Source organism: Malaclemys terrapin, chromosome 3, assembly GCF_027887155.1.
Source record: "Malaclemys terrapin pileata isolate rMalTer1 chromosome 3, rMalTer1.hap1, whole genome shotgun sequence".
NCBI lineage: Eukaryota > Metazoa > Chordata > Testudines > Emydidae > Malaclemys > Malaclemys terrapin.
Window position 1 is genome coordinate 168,716,563 of NC_071507.1, and position 22,216 is coordinate 168,738,778.

The following is a 22,216-nucleotide window of genomic DNA, read 5'->3' on the forward strand; positions in this document are numbered from 1 at the left end:
ATTGAACCAAGGAATAAACATAAAAACTAGTGTGGCTGAATTTTAAAAGACTGGAATTGCTAATAACATCTGCAGTTAGGAAAGATAAGCTAATATCATGGATGATCAAATATCATGCTGTGCCTAGGGATCCATTTCCTCCAGCATTACACATCTAGCTTTGTACTTTACGGCAGAATTTTCAAAAGTTACTGGTGGTTTTCTCAGCTGCCAGAGAAGATAACAAATAGTTTGAACTTTTATGCCTGCTATGGTCTATTGCTATTTTTATTGCAAAGCTAATTTGAAATCAATAATTTTAATCATAATTTTTAAAGCAGGCATTTCTGAGGCGAGTGAGGTGCTAACTTCATATGATTTATAAATGCCCGTATCTCTTCAGACTATCATCACAAAAGGGTCTCCTGTTGAGTTAACAGCAAGCACTTTTATTTTCAGAAATCTGCCTTCCTTTGCTTTTTATGAGGCTGTTAAACAGCTACAATGGACACAAAAATTATTCATGATACAGTCCAATCCTGGGTTTTAGTAGATTTTAGGCAGTTGCTCACTGGGAACAGGCTGTTTTAACTTACGGCTGGTCTTCACTAAGTGGAGAGCGACGCTGCAATCGATGCAGCAGGGGTCAATCTAATGGGTTTAGTAAAGACCTGCTAAATCGACGGCAGAGCACTCTCCGGTCGACCCTAGTACTCCACCTCTCCGAGAAGAGTAAAGGAAGTCGACTAGAGAGCGTCTCCCATCGACACAACACAAGGAAGACACTGGGGTAAGTTGACCTAAGCTATGTTGACACCAGCTACGTTATTCACATAGCTGGAGTAGCGTAACTTAGGTCGACTTACCCCAGTAGTGAAGACAAGCCCTTGGACACCTCTCTGGAGTTACTCTGGGAGTTGATTCAGCCTCTGGAGCAGCCCAGCACAAGAAGGGTGCAAACGGCACCTTAAAACCATGTTAGTGCACTCCCCAGGGTGGTGAGTTCTGTGCTTAGAGGCGAAGCACAGAATCTCACCGTTGAGTTCTTAAAATTCCACCAAGTTTATGAAGGGTGTGTCTGATTTACAGGAACCCAATGTCATTCAATGGAATTCACTTTGAGGGCAAAACATGCCCTGTAGGACTTAGGAAATTGTAATGTTCCAACACTGTATTTCTGACTTTTTAAAAAAATGTCCAGGATCACCACTGTATTAGTCCAAAATCGAAGAATGAATGAATACATTAAAGAAAATACAACCACCTTTAACTGTCAATAAATGAGATGGAGAAGCATTATTCTGTGATAAAAATTTAACATAAAATTTGTTAAAGACCTGAGACTTAACAAGCAGGTATATTAATGTTAGCAGTGTTTCATCAGTCGTCATAACCTATTTTATTGAGGGATTTGCATTTCAATGGATATTAATTTCTCTGACCCGGATGTATCTTAATTCTATGTTTGGATTTACATAAAAAGCTCATAAACCTGGATCTTACAAATGAAGAGTGCCATTCTGTAGAAGCTGAGATTCACACAGTGACTGTGGAGCCCTGCTGAAGTCAATGGGGCTCTCTGCATGGGAGAGTGGATGTACCCACCTTCAGTCAATTGCAAACCCTGGACTCTAGATACTAAGTTTGACTTTCCCTTAAGGATAGAATAGCTATTTTGGGTTCCTTGAAAGACAGCGGGTGTCTATAAATCTAGTTAATTTCTCTATAGTGGAAAATTTACTTTCTAAGCTTTGCCAAACTATAATAGTTTCTTTTTGGTCTGACAATGATAGAGATCAGGTTTGGGGCCGAATGAAATTAAAAAGGTTTTCTGTGTAGGAAAGTAGCCATCTATTTCCCTTTTTTGACAAACTCATCTTAGATATTGCACATTCGAGTTATTAAAATGAGACCATGTTAGGAACAGGGCATAGGATGTTGTTTCTTTCCCTGTGAAATTTCTATTAATTATTGGAAGGAAACGGAGATCCGCTTTTTTATGTCAGAGAAATTAAATGCCTTCTTAATTCTATAATTTTATCTTCAAAGGAGCAATACTTAAAGATGATTTAATGGCTGATTGTTATGGTGAACTATTTATGATGTAAAATTTTTAAAATTATTTTTTAAAAGTTGGTCCTGTTTAGCTGTGATTAATGTATTTAGGCAGTAGCACTACCAACTCTGTGATTTATATCATAACTCAGTATGAAGAATATTTTTATTGTAGCAATTTTCTAATCATTACCCTCACTTCATGATTTGCTTCCCAAAACGGTGGCCTACAGAAATCATAGATATAGGATAAAATTGTCAAAAGTCTCTAAATGACTTAGGCACCTAAGTCCCATTTACTTTCAATTAAACTTAGGCTTCTAAGTCACTTAGGTACTTTTGAAAACTTTATCTATTTTCTCTGAGGGGCTGCTTCTCATATTCTTCTGCTTTTATTTGATTTATTTTTCCATTATGTACATATCTATATTTTTGTAACAGGCCCTGATTCAGCAAAACACTTAAACATGGGCTAAAGTCCATCTGTATTGAACAAGGCACTTAAGCACGTGCTTAAGTTCCATTATAGTTGATGAGATTTAAGCACACAAGTGCTTTACTGAATAGGGCCCTCACAAGATGACTTCATGTAACTTAAAAAAATGAAATAAAAGTCACATCAGGAAAACCAGAATTTAATGTATGCATTTTTTTCTGCTTCTCTAACTAAAAACATCTTATTTTTCAAATTCTTTCCTCCGGCAGAGAGCATTTATACACACTGACTTTTTATTGTAGGAGATTAAATAAGAAAAAAACAAAAACACCTCTTGACTCAGCCTTTTAAATTAAAAGAAAAGTAAAAGTAAGATACAGTACAAGTTGAGAGCAGAAGTTAACAGGCAACTTTGTTTGGGAAAAAAAAGGCTTTGTCATCAGAAGTTGTAAATTCATGGTTGTGATACTTGCCCTTGTAAATGATTGTTTCTTCACATCATTGGGCTGAATTACAGCTTTGTGAAACAATGCTGTTTTATTCCTGGGAAGACTTCACAGATTCTTGTCAGAGCCTGAAGATCTACCCTTATCACCCACTGACATTCCCATCTGGTGCCTTGGATTTCAAGCCAATAACATAGTGGTAGTGTTCACTACCATTCAGGAGATTTGGGTTAGATTACTTCCTGGGTTTGGAATGAATGCTGGTGAAGGGCAACATGCTCAGCAACTGGGGGAACAAGGTATCCTGCATTGTTCAAGAGCAACCACTATTCTTTCTGCAAGGAAGAATGGATGGAAATTCCTTCTGACCCCATAAAATAGTGATATTCAACAGGTGGCCCATAGGCCAAATGTGACCTGTTAAGGCGTCCTGTGTGGCCCTCCAGCTCTCCTTAAAAATATTCATAATTAAATTCATGAACAGTGATGCTCAGCCTATCATTTGCCTATGACTTCCTTAGTAAGTAACTTACTGGCAGTGCTTAATTTGTAATGAAAAAAGTGCCAGGCTCAGCCCTGGCAAGCCCCAACACAAATGAAGCACTGGCTGGGGGCCAGAGAATGTCCGGATGCCGGGGTTATGAACTGCCAATCTTAGAGGTGCTGGTGCTTAGCCCCGGAACAAATTAAGCATTGCTTACTGGATCTTAAGTTCTCAAGGTTGCATCAGCTATGATTGAGACGCCACCTATTTTTCATTAGTGATGGAAATGGAGCCAAAAATGAATGTGAGTGGGAGTAAACGTCATAAAGTCGACAGCAAAAACCGAACTTTTAACCCAATCTGGACAGTGGATTTTCTTTTTATTATGCCACCTCATTTAAATACAAAACCTTTGTATTTAATATGCCAAACCACTGCATCCATCTATAAGGTGGTCAGCATGAGGCACCACTTTGAATCAAAGCACAGTAACTTCAACACAGCCTATCCTCCTGGCAGTGTTGCAAGACGTGACAAAACTGAAAATCTGAAGTCTTCATATCACACTTCAAATGTCATTCTCACAACATCAGTGACTGTGCAGGAAAAAGCAACAGCTGCTCAGAGACATCCCGTGCCTACTGATAGTGGGGAAGCAGAGTGAGGGTAGCCAGCTTCAGCAGTGTTACTGAGATCAGTCTGTGTGACCATGCAAGCCAAGCAGCAAATCTGGGGGGAAGGCACATGACCCTGCATGTCCCCCTCTCCCAGGCATCGCCTTTGCACTGCTTCTCTTTGGATAATGTTGGTACTAGCTAAAAAGAAAAAGCCTTTCCTGGATGCCAAGTCTGCGAGGGAGTGCACGTTGGAAATGCTGGAGGAGCTTTTTCCCGGAGACAAAAACAAAGATGACATTGTGAACCATGTGAAGCAAGATCCCCCTCTGATCCCATGGCAGTATGAAGATGGGAGGTAATTTATGAGGATTATTTGTCAACCCTTCTTTCCAATTAAAAAAACTGCCAAATACATGTCTCTTGCAATGGACGAATCAAGCGACTGAAGTGACACTGCCCAGCTATCACGGTTTGTTACATTTTATGATGGTAAAATTCTCAAGGAAGAAGTTTTGTGCTTAATACCATTAGAAACCTACACAACAGGAGAGATCATTTTTGAAAAGGTAAAAGACATTTTTGAGAAAAACGGTTTAGATCTGCAGAAAGTAAACTTGCTTGTTACACATGGAGGTCCCTCCAGGACACGGAAAGAGAAGGGCTTTGCTTCACATTTGGCAGCAATACACCCATCATTCACCAGACTGTCCTGGGCGGTAAGTTGTCTGGGGACTTGAAAAAAACAATGGGTATTGTAATGAGATTGGTGAACTACATATGCTCAACTTCTAGCTTGCAACATCATCTTTTTAAAGCTCTTTTACATGACGTTTCAGCTAAATACAGTGACCTGTAGTAGCACAACAGTGTTAACAGGTTAAGTGGGAGATGCATGTTACAAAGGCTTTGTGAACTTCAAAAAGAAAGAATAGAATTTCTTTCAAACCACAAGACCAACAAGGCTTGCAAGTTCTTGGAAATTATGAATGATGTCCCTTCCATGTCACAGGTAGCTTTTCTGTGGAATATTACTGGTCACTTCAATTCCCTCAACTTGCAGCTCCAAGGCTGTGCAAGCAGTGTTGGGGATCTGTCTGAAAAAGTGTGTGCCTTTCAGAGGAATCTTGAAATCTTTCAGACAAGCTTAACAGGAAAGGTGTTGCACTTTCCCACATGTGTTGTTTCTACAGATGAAATTTAGAAGAAAACTGTAGTAGAACGAGAAAACTAGACACATGAGGCCTGGTATGAGGCCTAAGGCCTGAACTAAAGTAGTCAGGCCCTGCTGATATAAAGCAAAATCAAGCTGTGAGCAGAAGTCAGGTCCTGTTACAAAACATGCCTGCTTGCCGGTTCCCAGAACCTGGCAAGAACAGGGTTGGGATTTCAAAAATGCAAATGTTCCTAAGTAGTGCTAGGCACAGGACACTCATGTAAACACATTCCAAAAGGGTGGTACCAGAACACACTGATACCAAGTATGGTATAAACACACTCCCCGAAGATAATAGGGACATACTGACTCCTCCTGAAGATAAGATCAGGATAACAGCTGATGGAAAGAGATGTTTTCATCGAACCAACATGTACAATGCAGAGTGATAACTAACCACGTCAGAGGGGCAACAAGTAACTTGCTTGTAACAGTATACAAAAGAGGGGTCACAGAAGGTGTGTCTTCGTCCAGCTGCAAGGGGAATGGAAAGTAACACTAGTATAATTGTAGCACATGTATGCCCATTACAATGTAATTGTACACTGTAATTGTAATTGATCCAGAAAGTTAGGAACATGCTTTATTGACAATAAACCAGGCCGAGTGTCTTTGTTACTGAACAGAATCTGTGGAATCTTGGGCAGTTCAATCGGAGCCCGCTGTACAGGTTACCTGGCCAGAGCCAGTGCAGCACGCAGAGAACACACACACATGAAGCAAACAACTGACGACAAAAACAATGTAAGAAATCCTACCCAATCTGACTGAAATTTTTAAAATGTGATTTGAGAATTTTAAAATTCCCAAGGATTTGCTTTTATTTGTTCCTGAGTGGTTTGCTGGCTCTGCCGAGGGACCTCGCCCTTCTAATGCAAAGACCATTCGTGATTCGTTGATGAAGGTGTCTTTCAATTAGAAACTGTAAAGCTCCAGAGCTCAGATGCCTTCAGAACAAAATTCAAAGGAAGTGGAACTTTGTGATTTCTGGACTCACTAGGCTGAGCAGTTTCGGAATAGCCAGAATCTAGCCAGCTATCTTTTAATGATGTTCAGATCAACGTACCTCTGCGAATCTGGATTTTCTACCATGAACATTATAAAAAACCACCACCACAATCATTTGACAGATGAGCATCTTCACCAATGCATGCGCCTTGCCCTGACCGCCTACAAATCACTCTTCACAAAACTTGCCAGCGATCGTCGATGTCGCTTCCCCATTAGAGATTGCCACAAACACAGGTAATAATGTTGATTTATCAACTTCGTTGGAAGATAGAAAAGTAATACTTATATTGTAATTAAAGTCTTTATGTATTGGCAGCTGAAGTTTTTTTTTTTTTTTTAATTTTGCCAGCCTTCTGCAAACATGGCCTGCAAAATAGCCTGCCTCTTGTCATAAAATTCTCAAATTGGTCCATGGGGAGATCTAATTAAATATCACTGGCATAAAAGATACTTTTTATTTCACAGGTTCATGGATTCCAAGGCCGGAATGGATCATTGCGATCATCTAGTCTGACCTCCTGTATAGCACAGGCCACTTAACTTCCACAAAATAATGCTTAGACTAAATCTTTCAGACAAACATCCAATCTTGATTTAAAAATTGACAGTGATGGAGAATCCACCACAGCCCTTGTAAATTGTTTCAAGAGCTAATTATTCTCACTTTAAAAAATCACACCTTATTTCCAGTCTGAATTTGTCCAGTTTCAACGTCCAGCCATTAGCCAGATGGCTTGCTCTTCAGCACTGCAAAACATCTCTTTTCCCAGGGGCTAAGCCTTTTGCCCCTCAAGCATTCTCTCCCAACCGAGGGAGCAGTCTAACCCAGATCTCCTGAATGACAGTAGAGAAAGTAGCTATGCCATTGGCCTGGCAATTGCCCTGTTAGTTTGATAAGGCTTTGTAACAAGCCATCAAACTGTTCTTGGTAAATCTCCACTTTCATCCCTGTGGGTAGGTCTAGATGAGGAAAAAAACTCGCTGCATGGCTGCGGCTGGCCCGAGTCAGCTAACTTGGGCTTCTGGGCCTCGGGCTGCAAGGTTAAAAATTGCTTTGTAGATGTTCAGGCTTGGGCTGGAGACCAAGCTCTGGGACCCTGCAACTCTAGCCTGAGCCTGAATATCTACACAGGAATTTTTCAGCCCCAGAGCCTCAGCCCTGCAAACCCGAGTCAGCTGACCTGGGGGAGCTGTGGGTTTTTTGAAACTGTATAGACGTACCGTCCGAGACTCCTAGCTGGCTGCTAGTTCACTGCAGAAACTTGGAAAGCTGCTAATGAAGTGTGCTGAAATTATTCCCTCAGCACCACCCTCTAAAGAAGCCATGTCTAAAATAAATACAGAACATATTTTAAAAAATAAGTTTTAAACTTAATAATTTAAACAGGGATGGATCAGCTACATGCTGCAAAGGGTGATAGTGAAATAGTGCATTAATTAATATAGCATGGAAGCAGGATTAAATTTGGCCCCTGCATGATCCTTCACAAGACTACCCAAAGGCAAGCTTCCTGTCTGCCTACCAAGCAGTATTTCATCAAAAGGATGCTATATCCAAACTCACCATAACTGCCACCACCCTGGGAGCTTCGGGTGTTGGCCACTGTCAGAGGCAGATGGTTGCAGAAAAGATCCTGTACAACAAATCCCATATTTCTTTTTTGTTCTTAGATTTTTATGTTATACTTGGGCTATAAAGGATTAAGCTTCAGCAGGAAGTTCAAATGTTTAAAGTGACACTATGCAATGTCATACTTCCTGTTCACTCCAATGGACTCACTCACACACATAGACAGTAGAGTCTCTCCTGAATACAGAATACTGAATACAGCCAGGCTAGATTATAGCAGAATCAATACTATGCTTATTTAATGTTATTTCTTGTTGTTAGTCAAATAAATAATTTGTCCTAAATACCTGTCAGATTCATAAATGAAATATCACAACACATACCATATGTATCCAATGTATATGGAGGATCTATTGCTATAGTAAAGTCTGTTATTTAGAGAAGAAGTAGGCAAAATACTGTATACACAACACATTGTCATTTTTATTGTTACCTCACCTAGCTCATTTCACTTCACTCTTCATGTTTGCAAAGGTAAGTTTCTCTTGAGTGGCTTCAAAAGCATAATGGAAAACACTAGCACCACATGATTATTCATCTACATGACTGTTGCCAATAAGATCAGAAAATCTATAACTTGAGGTTAAATGCTTTTCTACCAGCAAACAGTGGATTGAATTGAAAAAGTTGGTGATTTACTTCCTAAAGTCCATATTTTGATGTAGGATCCCAGATTATATATCAGGCAGCCCCCTTGCAAACTGAACCACAAAGCAAAATATGTTGAATTTTTCCACTCCTGATAAAAGGAAATTGAGACAATTTCCAAGGCAAATATGAGCATTGGCACTATTCCAAGAAGGAACAAACATGAAATAGGACAGATATTTGAATCCGCTTCTGCCTCCAACACAGAAGGCTTTATTATATTATATTTTACTTAAATACAGTAAATTACACTGGTAAGTTTTTCACACAATGTTATAGCAGTAGGATTTGCACTATTCTAGTGTTTGCTTTGTGTATCACAATACTATTCAAAGAAAAGGTAAAAATGCCTCTGTCAGATGAGAGACTAAGGGACAGATTTTTAAAGGGATTTAAAGGTATGCTAGCTTTTGAAAAACCCACTAAATGAGCCTACCTGCCTCTTTAGCCACCTAAATATTTAAAAAAAACCTCTGCCTTAGGACTTGTCTACACTTAAAATGTCAGTGCAGGTTTTTTTTGGGTCAAAGACATTAGTGCTCTTGTAGAGCTCAATTCTGAACCATTTTATGTACCAGAACAAGGGAGTAAGGAGTATAAGTACCTACTTACTTCTCTGTACAAGCTACCTGATCACGGTGGACAAGCCAATCAATGCAGCTGAGCTGGTGCACCAGAGGACATAACCTGTACCTGGTACTGGGCAAGTTGATAACTAGGAATCAGAAAGTGGCTCTCACTCCCAATCTTGTTCATGGTCTGGTCCTGAAACAGTTCACATACGTGCTGCCCTTGGCTCAGGGCTTGTGGCAAAGCCACAAATAAACCTTTAATCATTTTCTACAATGCTAAAATGAACCTGCTCCTGCTCCAGTTGAAATCAATAGCAAATCTGCCAATGATTTCCGTCATTTCTAGTATACTGCATTAGTACTGTTCTGTGTTTTTAATATTTTTGTTTTGTACAGTATATTTGCAAAACATGGCAAAATCGATACACTGTTTTCACAATGACCTATTGATAAACTCCTGCATTATGAATACAGTGAATTATAAAAAGCTCCCCTTTATAACATATAACTTATTTAAACATGTGTAATTTTTGATTTCTAAGAAGAAAACAGAATGTCCTTTACGTTGCACAAATAAATAGAGCACTACACTCTTAGAACTGTCTTCTGAAGCAAGATTTTAGATTCCATGTTGCTTTCATGACACTGGTTATTGTTAGTATTGTGAACATTATTTTTCCTCCAATCTGTTAACTAAATTCTGTTATTTAATGAAGCCAAACAGATTATACTTTGGTTGAGGTTTTTTATTATTACTATTATTATTATAAAAGTGTGCATCACTAAGGTACTTCATACAACATCTTCAGCACAGCTGGTGGATAAAGGTAAAATTGTCAGTCAGTCTCATTCTCAATTTCTTCACTTGGTGCATTTCTCACAGAATTCTGAAGCTATGTGGCATGCCCAATCTCATTAATGGAAGTTGCAGAGTTGGAGCTATGCTACCACTTTGAACATTTACCTCTCAAAAATACTTAAATGTATAGTTTTGTAATGGTACATTAAAAAAAAGACAAATAAAAACCTACTAGAAGCACAAGTCTGTCTCCATTATGTAAATACATATCTAGACAATTATAATATGTACATTACTTATTTGATAGACCACCCATTATGAATGCTCAGAAAAACATGTTATACTGTTTTTTAAATGAGTGTGATACAATATACTTGATACATGGGAAAGTTGCTATATGGAAAGCATCGTGTTGATAACTAAAAGTTATAGATGATATAAAAGTAGTAGTGCTGTATTTTTTTGCTGTGTATATATATATTTCATGAAAACCGTTTGTTGTAATCACATCAAAACATCATAAAAAATGACCTGAGTCATTATGGCTTTCAGTAAGATATGCGACAAAGTTTGGGGAAGCTTACTTTTGGTGATCTCCAAGTGGTCTCTGTCCAATGGATTTTAATAATGACTCTGGTCGAACCGCTACCTTTGGTGATGTTTTAGGGCTAGTGTCAGAATCTCCGCTTTCCTCATCTCCCATGGCTTTAATATAACTCCCACTTCTCATTCTCCTGCAGGGGATCTCCTCGTCTTTACCGCCAACAGGGTACCCTCCCCATTCATCTTGAGGCACCTGGTACCAAACACAAAATATGCAGGAATCTCATCATATTTTAAGAGACAGCCTTAGATATTCCACACTTCAAAGACAAGTCATTTAGGTTTGACCCTTGAGGCACAATGTCATTGGGTAAAATTTTCAAAAGTTCCTAAGTGATTTAAGTAACTGAAAAGCATTCTGGTTACTGGCATACAAGTGGGTCCCTATTTGCTTTATTTCATTTCTCAATTTCCTATATTAAGGATGAATTGCAGCCTCTGGTCTAAACACACTTTTCCAAGTGTCCATAACTTATTGTAACAACTTGATTTTGCTCTGAGATTTTCAATGCTTTGTCTCAGCTCTAAGATGATTTTTTTTAAAAAGTTTGAGAAAAATCAGTTCAGTTGTTTTTGAGTAATTCAAGTAAGAAAAAGCCTACTTTCCCCATATGCTCCAATCTGAAATTCTGTACTTCTGTAACTCAAAAATGGCTGAAAGCTGAACACGTTAAAAACAAGTTTATATTTTGAGATTCTTATTTGTGACTCAAGTTCAACTTAAGCCTTGTTTGTAAAGTTATGAATGTTCAAAGTTTGCAATTTCATCCTAAGGGCAGTTCTAGCTAGAAAGCTGGTAAACAGCTTTTTCAGGACAGCTTTCCACCATGGGCACATTAATATTTCATCCTGTTTGGGCTGATTAGATTTGTATGGCTACATGACCTGATACAGGTAAAGTTGGTTTTGCAGCTAAGTTCACAAGGACACTGGAATCAGAAAAAGTCCTCCGCCAAATTATTCTTGCTTGTAATATAACTGAGAGAGCACACAAGTACACCCAAACCCTTTTACATTAAGAGCCCTTACTGGCCAACCAAAGATCCTGGTGATTGAAAGAAGTTAATTGGTAGTCCAGTCCTCAAAAATGAAAAAACTTCTGGAAGATCCAGGAGAGAGAAGAGGCCACTAACCCCGTAGCAAATGGCAACTGTGAGTGGGAGTTTCTGGATCTTGGGTAGAAGGAGGGATGTTGCCTAGTGGCTCAACAGAAACATGTTTTAGTGTGGGGTCCAAATTTCCTCACATGGGACAAGATCCAAGGCCCAGAGAAGACAATTGGAGTCTTTCCATTGACTTCAAAGGACACTGCATGAGCCCCCTGTGAACTTCTTCCTACAAGATTTGAAAAACATGGCAATACTCAAGCTCAGCTTCAGTATGAGCAGGTTCAAGATTCACTTCAGCTCTTTGTACAATCATTATACTGTAGCTTAAACACCTGAATTTTTAAAAAAAATTCAGCCTCTTTCAGATGCCAACATGTCCTGAACCACAGCACAGCAACAGGGCTATAATACTGCATGAACATATTTCTCTTTTTTTATTATTTTGAAATGCTAACAAAAATCTGTTGCAGATCATGTAGGGGGTATTAAATGTATGCGTTCCAAAATGTTAAAGTGGTTTTACAGCTTGCAAAAATGACTTTTACAATAGTTATCAGTTCCTGAAATTCCCATCTGTAGGGTTTGCAGCTGCTAATTGGGAATAATTACCCTAATTACCTACTTGCATACAGTGATGAGTGCCGATATTTATAATTTCAAAAAAGCCTTCTTCCTGTTCTAGATGTTCACATAAATTCCTGTATCTGCCGTTTTTAATCCACAAAGCAATAGGACTGCATATTACCATATGCATTTTCCTTCAAAAAAACAATAAGCTGATAAGGCCCAGATCTTTTCATTTAATTTATCATTTGCTGCTGATTTGGTTATAACAACTATGGACAATGATGAGTTTTCTTTAACAAATTCTGTGCTCTCGTGGTGTGAGGAGAAGGGAGTGCAGGAGTTAGGGAATCTCTTCATTCTTGTGTTCCTGTTCCACTGTGGGATCTTAGGCTAGTAATTAGGGTCACATTTTCCAAAGAGCCCACCCCCAGCATTTGAGATCAGATTTTCACATCAGGATCAGCTTCCATTTAGGTACATATCTAATTTCCAGAGTTTCAAAAGTGTTCCACACTCACAGTGCTGGACTCATACAAATTAGGCTGCTTATTTGGTGTTTAAACAGGCACTAATGGCTTTTGAAAATCTGGCCTGAGTTTTGGGTTCTGAGCTCTTTTGAAAATCTCACTGTAATCTTTGTTGCTCCAAGGTTAAAATGAGTATTACCTACCACACAGAAAAACTATGATGTTTAATTATCATATAAATGTAAAATGCTTTGAAATTTTCAGATGAATGGGACTATATAAGTTAAAATTATCATCAAAATCTTATCATCATACACAATCTGTGCATGAAATTAGGTTAGAAATGTAAGAACAAGGGTTGAAGCTCTGTCTGGTGGGCATGTGTAGGCAAGGATAAAAGGTATCAGGTATATTTAGGATATAGAGGTGAAATTACAAGACCTACAGTCCCCAGGCTTGTAAAATATTTAGCTTAGCAAAATTAGACTTTAGGATTTAGGATAAATTACTATAAGTAAGTCAATAGTAAACCTGCTGAGCTTCTGTTTCTGTTTGTGATATGCTGATGTTTTGAAAATAACTGCTGAGTTTGGATACTAATACCTACAAGAGATCAGTAGACACCACAAGCTGACCATTGGGTAGGCAGAGTGAAATGTTGGAGACTTCCTTAAGGTAATTGCCTGTTCCTATGGTGATAACATGACATAAATGGGGCATGGACGTTCAAATAAGGAAAAGGGGTTAAAACCTTCATAAATATGTATGAACCCCACTCAGTGTCAGCATAAGACATTATAAAGGCTGTATCACACTCTGTGTGCCTCGGGGTGGGAGACTCTAGGATGAGGCCCACTGGTGGTGATGATGATGGTGCTGGTGAGGACTAACACTTCAGGTTTTTCCACAAGGGATGATGTAAGTAATGCAAATATTGTGCATTTTGTACTGGTCTCTCTGCTTTACCAGATTGCAATGCGTATTGTTTTGATGGCTAACAAATATAATCATTACAGAAAGAGCACTATGTAGCCTCTGCTGTGCACCTGGGGGGTCCCCCTTCTATTGATAACCTCTCTACTGTAGTCAATCTTGGGGGCTAAACTCTCTCAGATTATAGTAGATGTAAACCCACACTTTGGGGTGGGTAATTGGTTAAACTAAGTAACCCATTACTATAGATAAGGTAACACATGTAATTCTTGTTTCATTTAAAGCTTTCTAAGCCTGATCAAGAAGATGCCCACCCCCCCCCCCAAAAAGGAGAGAGCAAGAACTAAAATTTAGATGACAGATTCCCTGCCCCCCCCCCCCATGTAAGATTTCTTCAAGAGAACCCAGCATGTCATTGTATATAGCTATAGAGGGGCAGATAAATGGATGCGCTAGAAACTATTTCTAGATGTGTAGAGAATGTCTTTGCAGCATGAAGAAAACTTCCCAAGATGATAGAGAAACCATTCAACTAGAGCGCTAGCTTTTTTGAAAGACCCACATGCTTGTTCAGAGGGTCCTTATAGGGCAAGCAAGTCTTCCTAGCACAAGCATCCACTACAGAATTTACATTCAGGCTAGTGCCCACACTCTGATTTTGTCATGAGTATAACATGTATCATTTGGAGGAAAAAGTGCATAAATTAAAGTAGATATTGATGCCTGCCTGAATGTTTTCTAGTTTTTGGTCTGCTGGGTGGGAAGCATGAACATTGATGAGCTTATTCTCTCAAGAGTTAATAGGAAACACCCAGCATTCTGCTGAAGAAGGGTTAGGAGAACCTTAGAGGTTTGCACAGAGCCAGCAGTTTCTCCATGGAAAACTGCCAGGATTAGTCTGGAACTTATTTGCTAGTCCTTGCTCTTGTTTTTTGCTTGGGTTTCTCCCGTTTGTTTTCTCAGAGAATCCACTTTGGAGGCCTATCCAACCAGAAGAAACTAAACTAGAGAAAGTTCTGGAACAAGAAGAGGGAGCTCAGTCATGCTGCTTACTTTGTGTGAGGCTGGAGATTTTTGGAAGACACCTGAATGGCTGTTCAGAAAATCAAAAGGACAAAAACACTACCCTGGTCTAAATGTTTTCTTCTGGGGTGGGGATGATGGCTCTATAAAATCCAAACCCAGGGACACTGCGTAGACTATTCTTGGATGTGAAATTAGATGTGAAAGGACAAGAAGAATATTGTGAGCCTGATTGATAGTTACACTGAGACGTGGATTCTTAATAGCTTCTCTCTCTGTTGGTGACTTTTTTTCCTGACGCTTCTCCTTCGCTTTGTGACTTTTCTCTGAGTATAGAGGGCTATGCTTTTTGGTTTTGTTTTCTGCCCAAGCAGCACCTTTTCAATAAGCATCTAAAGACAACATTCTATTGCTGCACTTTAAAAATAAAGTAAAAAAAGAAATTCATTAGGTATTGACTATTTTCCTTGATTTACCTTGTCCTTAGAGGGTAAATGCCACAATGTCATGCTTGGCACTTTGGCAAGCTCCTGTTGGCATATGAAATATTTGCAGCAAAATTTGAAATGCTAAAATTGCAAGTCTTTTCACTTTAGATTGTGGATTTGAGAGTTTGGTCCCAGTTTCATGGGCCCATTTTTGAAAGAAATATTTTTTTCCTGAGAAAACACAAAACCCTGTGAGTAAATGGTTTTTAAGCCAGTTACTGGGCCAAAAACAAACAACAAAACAAACAAACAAACAAAAAAACCAAAAACAAAAAAGAGAAATTCTATGAAAAATATGTATGCAATTTTCCATAACCATAAAAATGCAAATAAATTTATTGTCTCAAATTCTAGAATCAGATGTCTCTAACCCCATACAAATTTGACTGACTCTATCTCCTCTAGCTCTATTGACTATGACTCTCAAGGTTTTGGAAGTAGGGAGGAGTTATAGGATGAATCTGTACCTATAAGGAAGGCCTTGGTTCCTTAAATACATAACCTTTTATCTCCTCAACACCATTTTCGGTGACATATCTTTCTCAATGCACGTATGTTATTTAGTTATTCTGATTTTTTTAATGTGCTGATTCATTGCTCTACGTACATGTATTATATAATTAAAAACATTCAAAAAGCTTTATAAAATGTACCAGGAATTCCTCTTCAACATTAATGAAAGCCACCTTCTCCATTCCCTTCAAATTTCATAAGCCGCCCCCTGAGCATGTGGGAGAACAGAGAGATCTTGCAGCATGCCCTGAAGGTCAACTGACACTGTCAAATAATGGGGAGTTAATTTCAGAGCTGAGGACCCCTTGCTGGGAATGTCCTACCAACAACTCTCCCATTTAAAGCAGGGGGACGTCATCCTGAGAACCTCACCTGATATCATCTGTCATGGTATCATATGCAGAAGGAGGTGGTCAGATAGATCCCAAACCATTTAGGGCTTTTATAGGTCAAAATCACACCTTCAATTGCACCTGGAAATGAGCTGGAAGCCAATGCAGATCACAAAGTACAAGCATAATATGCTGTGTGTGAGACACTCCACGAAGCAAGTCAGCAGCTGCATTCTGTATTAGCTGACATTACCAAACTTTTTTTTTCTCAAGAGTAGCCCCAAGCAGAGCACAACTGCAGTACCTGAAATTTGAGGTGAAGACGACATGGGTCCCATGTATTCAGGGATTCTGTATTCACAAAATATCCACTTGCTACAGAACTGTGCTCCAAAATCTCATCTTAAACTGAAATACATGAATCTAGTATAAATATATGAAGTGTCACCTGCCTTACTCTTCAGAGAGCCTTGAAGCAAAAGCTTGAAGAGGTGTGAAATGCCCCAATCGGGGCCCCACAGTCTCTGTGATTCCATGGCAATGGACTCCATAGCCAGAGAAGAAGAATGGTTTAGCGGTTAAGGTAGCATGAGACTCTGGAGATCTGGGTTTGCGTCCCTGCTTTGCCAAAGACTTCGGCAAGTCTCTTTTTGCCTCAGGTCCCCATTTGTAAAACAGGGACAGCAGAACTTCCCTACCTCACAGGAGTGTTGGGAGGATAAATGCATTATAGATTTTGAAGTGCTCAGATAGATACCATGGTAATGGGGCCACATTGTGCCACAGATAGATAGAGGGACTTTTCCAAGTTGCCACAGAATCCAGTCTTTCTGACATGGTATTCGCTATTTTGTTGTAGCCACACATGCAGCTTTGTTTCCCTACCCTTACTGGGACCTGTCTGTAGATGCACCTTGTTTTCCAGCTTTCCCCAAAATCTGATTTAATTGAATTACAGTGCAAGTTCTAGGGAGCAAAGAAACAGCAGGCAGGGAGCTAGAGCTGGAGTCCAGCTTGTAACCAGGGGAATCTGGAAATGTAAGCTAGCCAGCTGGGCTGCCTGGATGATGGGACAAGGCCCAGAGGACTAGGAGGATGGCCAAATGAACCTGACCACAAGCTTCCCTGGCACATATGGGTGGAAAAAGGCTTTGAATGATACAGGGACCTTTGCCTGGGTTGTGGAGCCAGGCTACCTACAGGATATAATGGAAAAAAAAATCCTCATCCATTCACTATAAAAAGAATCACTGTAAGAATACTCAGATGACTTTCGCATCCCTGAGTATTTTAAACCAGGAGCCATAGTTGTGCATGTTTATATGAAGAGGTGGGAATGAAGGGTGTTTATATGAGGAGGTGGAAATGAAGGGTATTTCATGGTGACAGACAAAATTACATTGTTGTAGAATTTAAGAGTGGTGGTTGTGTAATTTGTTTTCATTGCGCCACAGAGCTCTGGGTATATCTTTTTTGTCACAAGTCTTCTTAGGCAAGAAAGGCTGAGGAAAAACTGACTCTTTTGGAATTACTGGTAACTATCCCCTTCTGAGGAGCTACATCATTCTACCTTTGCATTTCTCCAGTCACTACCTCACAAAAGGGTAATCATGTGTCTTCCCTCTCTGTGGCCATAAAAGGCCCTGCATGAAGTACAAGTGGTGTAGTTCTGATGTACAGAGGAAAGAAATCCAACATGCTGGATTAAAGTCCTCCACAGACGATAGAGCCAAGACTATGGCCTCCCTCTGCATCTTCCATGGATGGATTCGGTGAGGGACAAGGGTGAGTTGGAAGATCAATCATTGACCATTATTTCAAATAGTGAGGACACAGCACAGCCTACAGTAGTAGTCATGGAGAAGCTCTGCTGTTGCTCTGCAGCCTGGGGAGAAGAGAAAAGCCTTTATTTCCTGCTGCCCTGGAAATCCGCACACCAACTTCGGCTATTCAGACTTGATGGGAGGCAAGAGGATTTGGCCCATAAGGAACAAGTGACATGCAGGGCATTATTTCTAGATAACCTAGCTAGTCTAATGTACGCTTGCTGAATGAACCAAAAAGTGTAGCCCACTTTTTTAAAATATTCACTTTCAGGATTCCAAAAATCTTAGCTGTTAAACAACTGTAATCTACAAGAGTGCATCTGTTTATAATCACTGAGGTACATGCAGAAGTTTGGTGATTGTAGGAATTGTAACAGAAAACCTATTTTGTGATTTAGTAAAGTAATAATGGAACAAGAAAAGTGCTCTGACAGCATCTCCAGGCCTGCCTACACCAGCACTTACTGCACAGCAAACTGGGGTCTAAATCTACAGTGCTGCAGCATGCTGTGCACTAACTATTGGTGTGAACCCTTCTACTGTGCACTAGACATTCCATAGAGCACATTGACTTACTGCTATTTCAAACTACCTGTTTAATCCAAGCAAGACACATTTTTCCTCCATGGGCTTTCCCCCCAGTCATTATGTTGGCATTACTGAAATGATAGCACAGATGTCTTTAAAAAACCCTCTTTTTAAAAGGGCTATATAGAAATGCACATATATTCTCTCTCTCATCCTCTCTTCTCACCCTAACAAATGAGTTTTATGGTTCTGATCAGCTGACTCAAAACTCCATTGGTAATTATTTAGCCACCAGAGGAAGGTCGTCATTTTTGTTACTTTCCAGCTGTTAGCAGACATTTTACTATCTGTACAATTCTAAAGGGGGGTATATTTATTTCCTTACTTGACGTAAGTGGGGCTATGAATACATTGCCACTAAGATATTTAAGCACATGAGCAACTAACTTCAAAAACAGCCTTTAAAGATGAGACTATAAGATGACCCAGAAAGGGTGGTAAAATCATGACCATTTGGGCGTCAGAGTCCATTCTTTAAATGATGTTTTTAAAGTGAGTGCTGTGCAATTTCCTCCATGACCCAAAACTGCAGTAGCTGATCAGCTCAGTCCTAGGCAGCCAAGGGGAGTGTGTGGTTATCTAGCATCAGTGGCAGTAGTCCGAGCAGTACCCCCAGCACATGTGTGAATTGGTCCAGGGCTCTAGAATATCAAGTTACTTGTGGCTGCAGACTTCTTGGGCACCTATGGGTAGCCCTGGACAAATGTGAGGAAGATCAACTTTCAACCTACCTCTCTGTTTAATGTTGAACGTTATTTTGACAACAAAAAAGTGCTAGAAATATAAAGGAGAATCATTCTTGATAAAATATTGGTAGGAATACAGCCTCTCCTTTCCCATCCTGGTGACAACACTTGTGCAATAATGTCAACTTGCACCGGCTGTTAGAAAGATATGAAACTATGAATATTTTTGTTATTTTGTTTGGAAAACCAGCCACGTCACATTTGCAGCAATATTTTCATCAGAAATGGTAAATGGCTTCTTAGCACTTGGAGGCAGCACACTATCATGTCATTAATCACGGTAATTACTGGAGACTCTTGGTGGTTTTAGTCATAACCTTGCCCAATGGTTGAGTCCATGTAATTATTTCACTTTTCTCTTGAAAAGAGCAGCACTTGGCCATGTTGATACCTCTGCATACCTGGAAACTGGGAAGGAGGAGTGTCAGTTTAGTGTAAAGTCCCCAGTTCTTTAAAGCCATTCAGGGAGTAAGTACAGAATTGTACAGAGATATAATATACTGGGAACATTATGAAATGAATGCATATGAGTAGTTCATTGTAACACACATTAGGAGTAATTTATATTCAATAGTTATTCAGCACTGGAAGTAGTTTTGTCTAGTTGGAATACAGGGTTTCATGTGACAAAATCTGGAGTTTGTAATCTGCCTTCATGACAGTGTAGTGCATATAAAGTTGGGTTAGGATGAATTCCATCCGCCCAACCAAGAGACAGCACACAGCTGCGGCACAGACCTTCTGAGGCTGTATCTCTACCTTACTGAAGCAACAGTGGCCTCAGTGAGGTTCCAGAACTAGGACCTGTGTAAGTGACAATTCAGTGGTCCCCTTCGCTGGCCTGTCCTCAGCACTCTTCTCCACATCGGCATACCTGAATCCAGAGTGCAGCCACACTGACACTGGGTCTATTTTTTTAAGATAACATGAAATGGAAGGACAGATAAACCCAGTGTTTTCCTTTCATGCTACAGAATCCACTGCTGCTATTATTACCTGCACGCTAGCAATGTTAGTGCAGTTAACGGATGACGCTAGCACTTTAATGCATCAGGAAGGCAGAAGGGGGCTGTGGCCATTTTTAGCACAACATGCTATTTTCTTTTTTAAGTGCTGACTCATTCGCTGTACCATTGATGTGTTTACCTTGATTTCATGCTGCTGCTTCAAATACTGTTGAATGGCTGAGGAAGGAATATCAATCAATGGCACATAATATTACGCTCCCAAACTGTAGTGGTTATTAGTTGTACATTTTTGCCTGAAGTAGTTTCCTTTTTTCTTCCAGCAGTGCTCACAGATATTTGAATACTGGAAACTGTAAAATCCGACTTTTAAGTTTATAATTTTACTACTGATACTTAGTTCACTTCCAGCTTTCTCCCTGAAAATCCTCATCACACCCAGGGATTCATGTCAAACAGTAAAATAAATCAAATAATAGGCTTCAGCTTCAAATGTGTTGTATCTAATTAGCCAAAGAATCCGATAATTGAAGATTTCCTTGCTCCCAACATCTTTCTATATAAAGGGAAAAATTATTTGGGGAGCAGTAACAACCACTATAGTTAAAGCTGCACAAGAGTTTCCATTCTAACCTTCTGTTTTCAGTTATTCATATTTTTTCAAAATTGTCATCTTTCACATTGACATTTTCCTGGCTTGGTCACTCCCCAGAGATGAAAATTTGAGGACACACAGTTCAGCTGTTTCTCAGTAAGAGGAAAAGGAAGGATGATGCAGTGATTAGGGGGCAGCCTGGGACTTGGGACACCTAGATTTAAGCGTGAGACCTCAGGCTCTGCCACAGAGTTTCTAAGTGACCTCAGGCAAGTCACTGGTCTCTCTGGGCCTCAGATCATCACCTGTAATAGGGGGCAGTAGCATTTCCCTACCTCATAGGGGTGTTGTGAGGATAAATATATGGATGATTGTGAGGTGCTCAGATACCAAAAGTGATTTGAGCCATATAAATACCCAAGATAAACAGACAGAAGTTAAAAATATACACTTCCTCTGTATGAAAAAAAATGTGTGCCCAGGATTCCATAGTTACATGACCATGATCTAAAAGGACAGTTCAATGTTTAAATTTGGTATGGAAAACACCCTTGTCTTTGAATGTCACGTACTTTTAACACTATACCCAGAGAGGTGTTTACATGGATTTTTTTTTCTGCAAAACTGATCATGTGGGTACCTCAGGTAAATGCTTTGCATGGCTGATTTAGCTGCATAATCAACATCTTAATACCTTCAATTATTCTGAGCTAGCCAGGATCCATTTCCAAATATGTCTGTGAAAAAGGGGTGCTAGCAGTGCCTTTACTTTTACCTTGGGGTCCTGAGAGCTGTCCCTATCTTTCAGATTGACCAGCCTTAGTAAATCTCATCATTTAGGAGGCACTCCCAAGGTAGGCAAATATTCTCCAATTTTACACATGATGTAACTGAAGCCCAGGGAGATTAACAAATGATTGAATCCACTTCTGATAGGAAATTTGTGGCAGAGCTGCTAACACAGCCCATCTATCTTCTATGAATGATTCATGTCTCATCTAATAGATAGTACATCTAAAAGAAAATGCTTCAAAGCTATATTTTTAATTATGTCATCTGCAGAATGGGATTTCTCATACTTGCTTACCCAACTAGGTCTAGTGCAGAGGTGTCTAACACCCAGCCTGCTTGATGGATTTATGTGACCTACATGTCATGTTCAGAGTCCACAGAATACAAACTTCAATAAAAAAATTAACCATCATATTTCTGAAAAAACTCTCTCTAATACAGAGCTAGGTGCAGTACTTTTTTTTTGGTATTTCTATGGCCCCTATTATTGTGGCATCTAAGCACCTCACAATCTTTAATCAATTCACCCTTGCAACATCCCATGACTTAGGAAAGTTCTATTATCTCCATTTTACAGATGCAGAACTAAGGCACAGAGAGGCTAAATTATTTGCCCAATGTCACACAGGAAAGTCTCTGGCAAAGTACAAGCTTGAACCAGGGCTCTCAAATCCTAGTTTAGAATCCTAATCTTTGAACGGTCCTTCCTTTCTAATATTTGCAAACAGGCTAAAATAATGATTTTGAGAGGTATGAAGTCTTCTGCACCCCACTCATCT

At 39.5% G+C, this 22,216-nt stretch overlaps 1 protein-coding gene across 2 annotated transcripts in view; it reads right to left on the reverse strand.

Moving 5' to 3' along the window:
* The window catches only part of DLGAP2 (DLG associated protein 2), a 654,575-nt gene that overhangs the window by 81,390 nt on the left and 550,969 nt on the right, over nucleotides 1-22,216 (reverse strand). For both annotated transcript variants that reach the window (XM_054024256.1, XM_054024257.1), the window contains one exon: nucleotides 10,475-10,686. In XM_054024256.1, coding sequence (XP_053880231.1) covers nucleotides 10,475-10,686 — 212 coding nt within the window. The remainder of the gene's footprint in view (nucleotides 1-10,474; nucleotides 10,687-22,216) is intronic.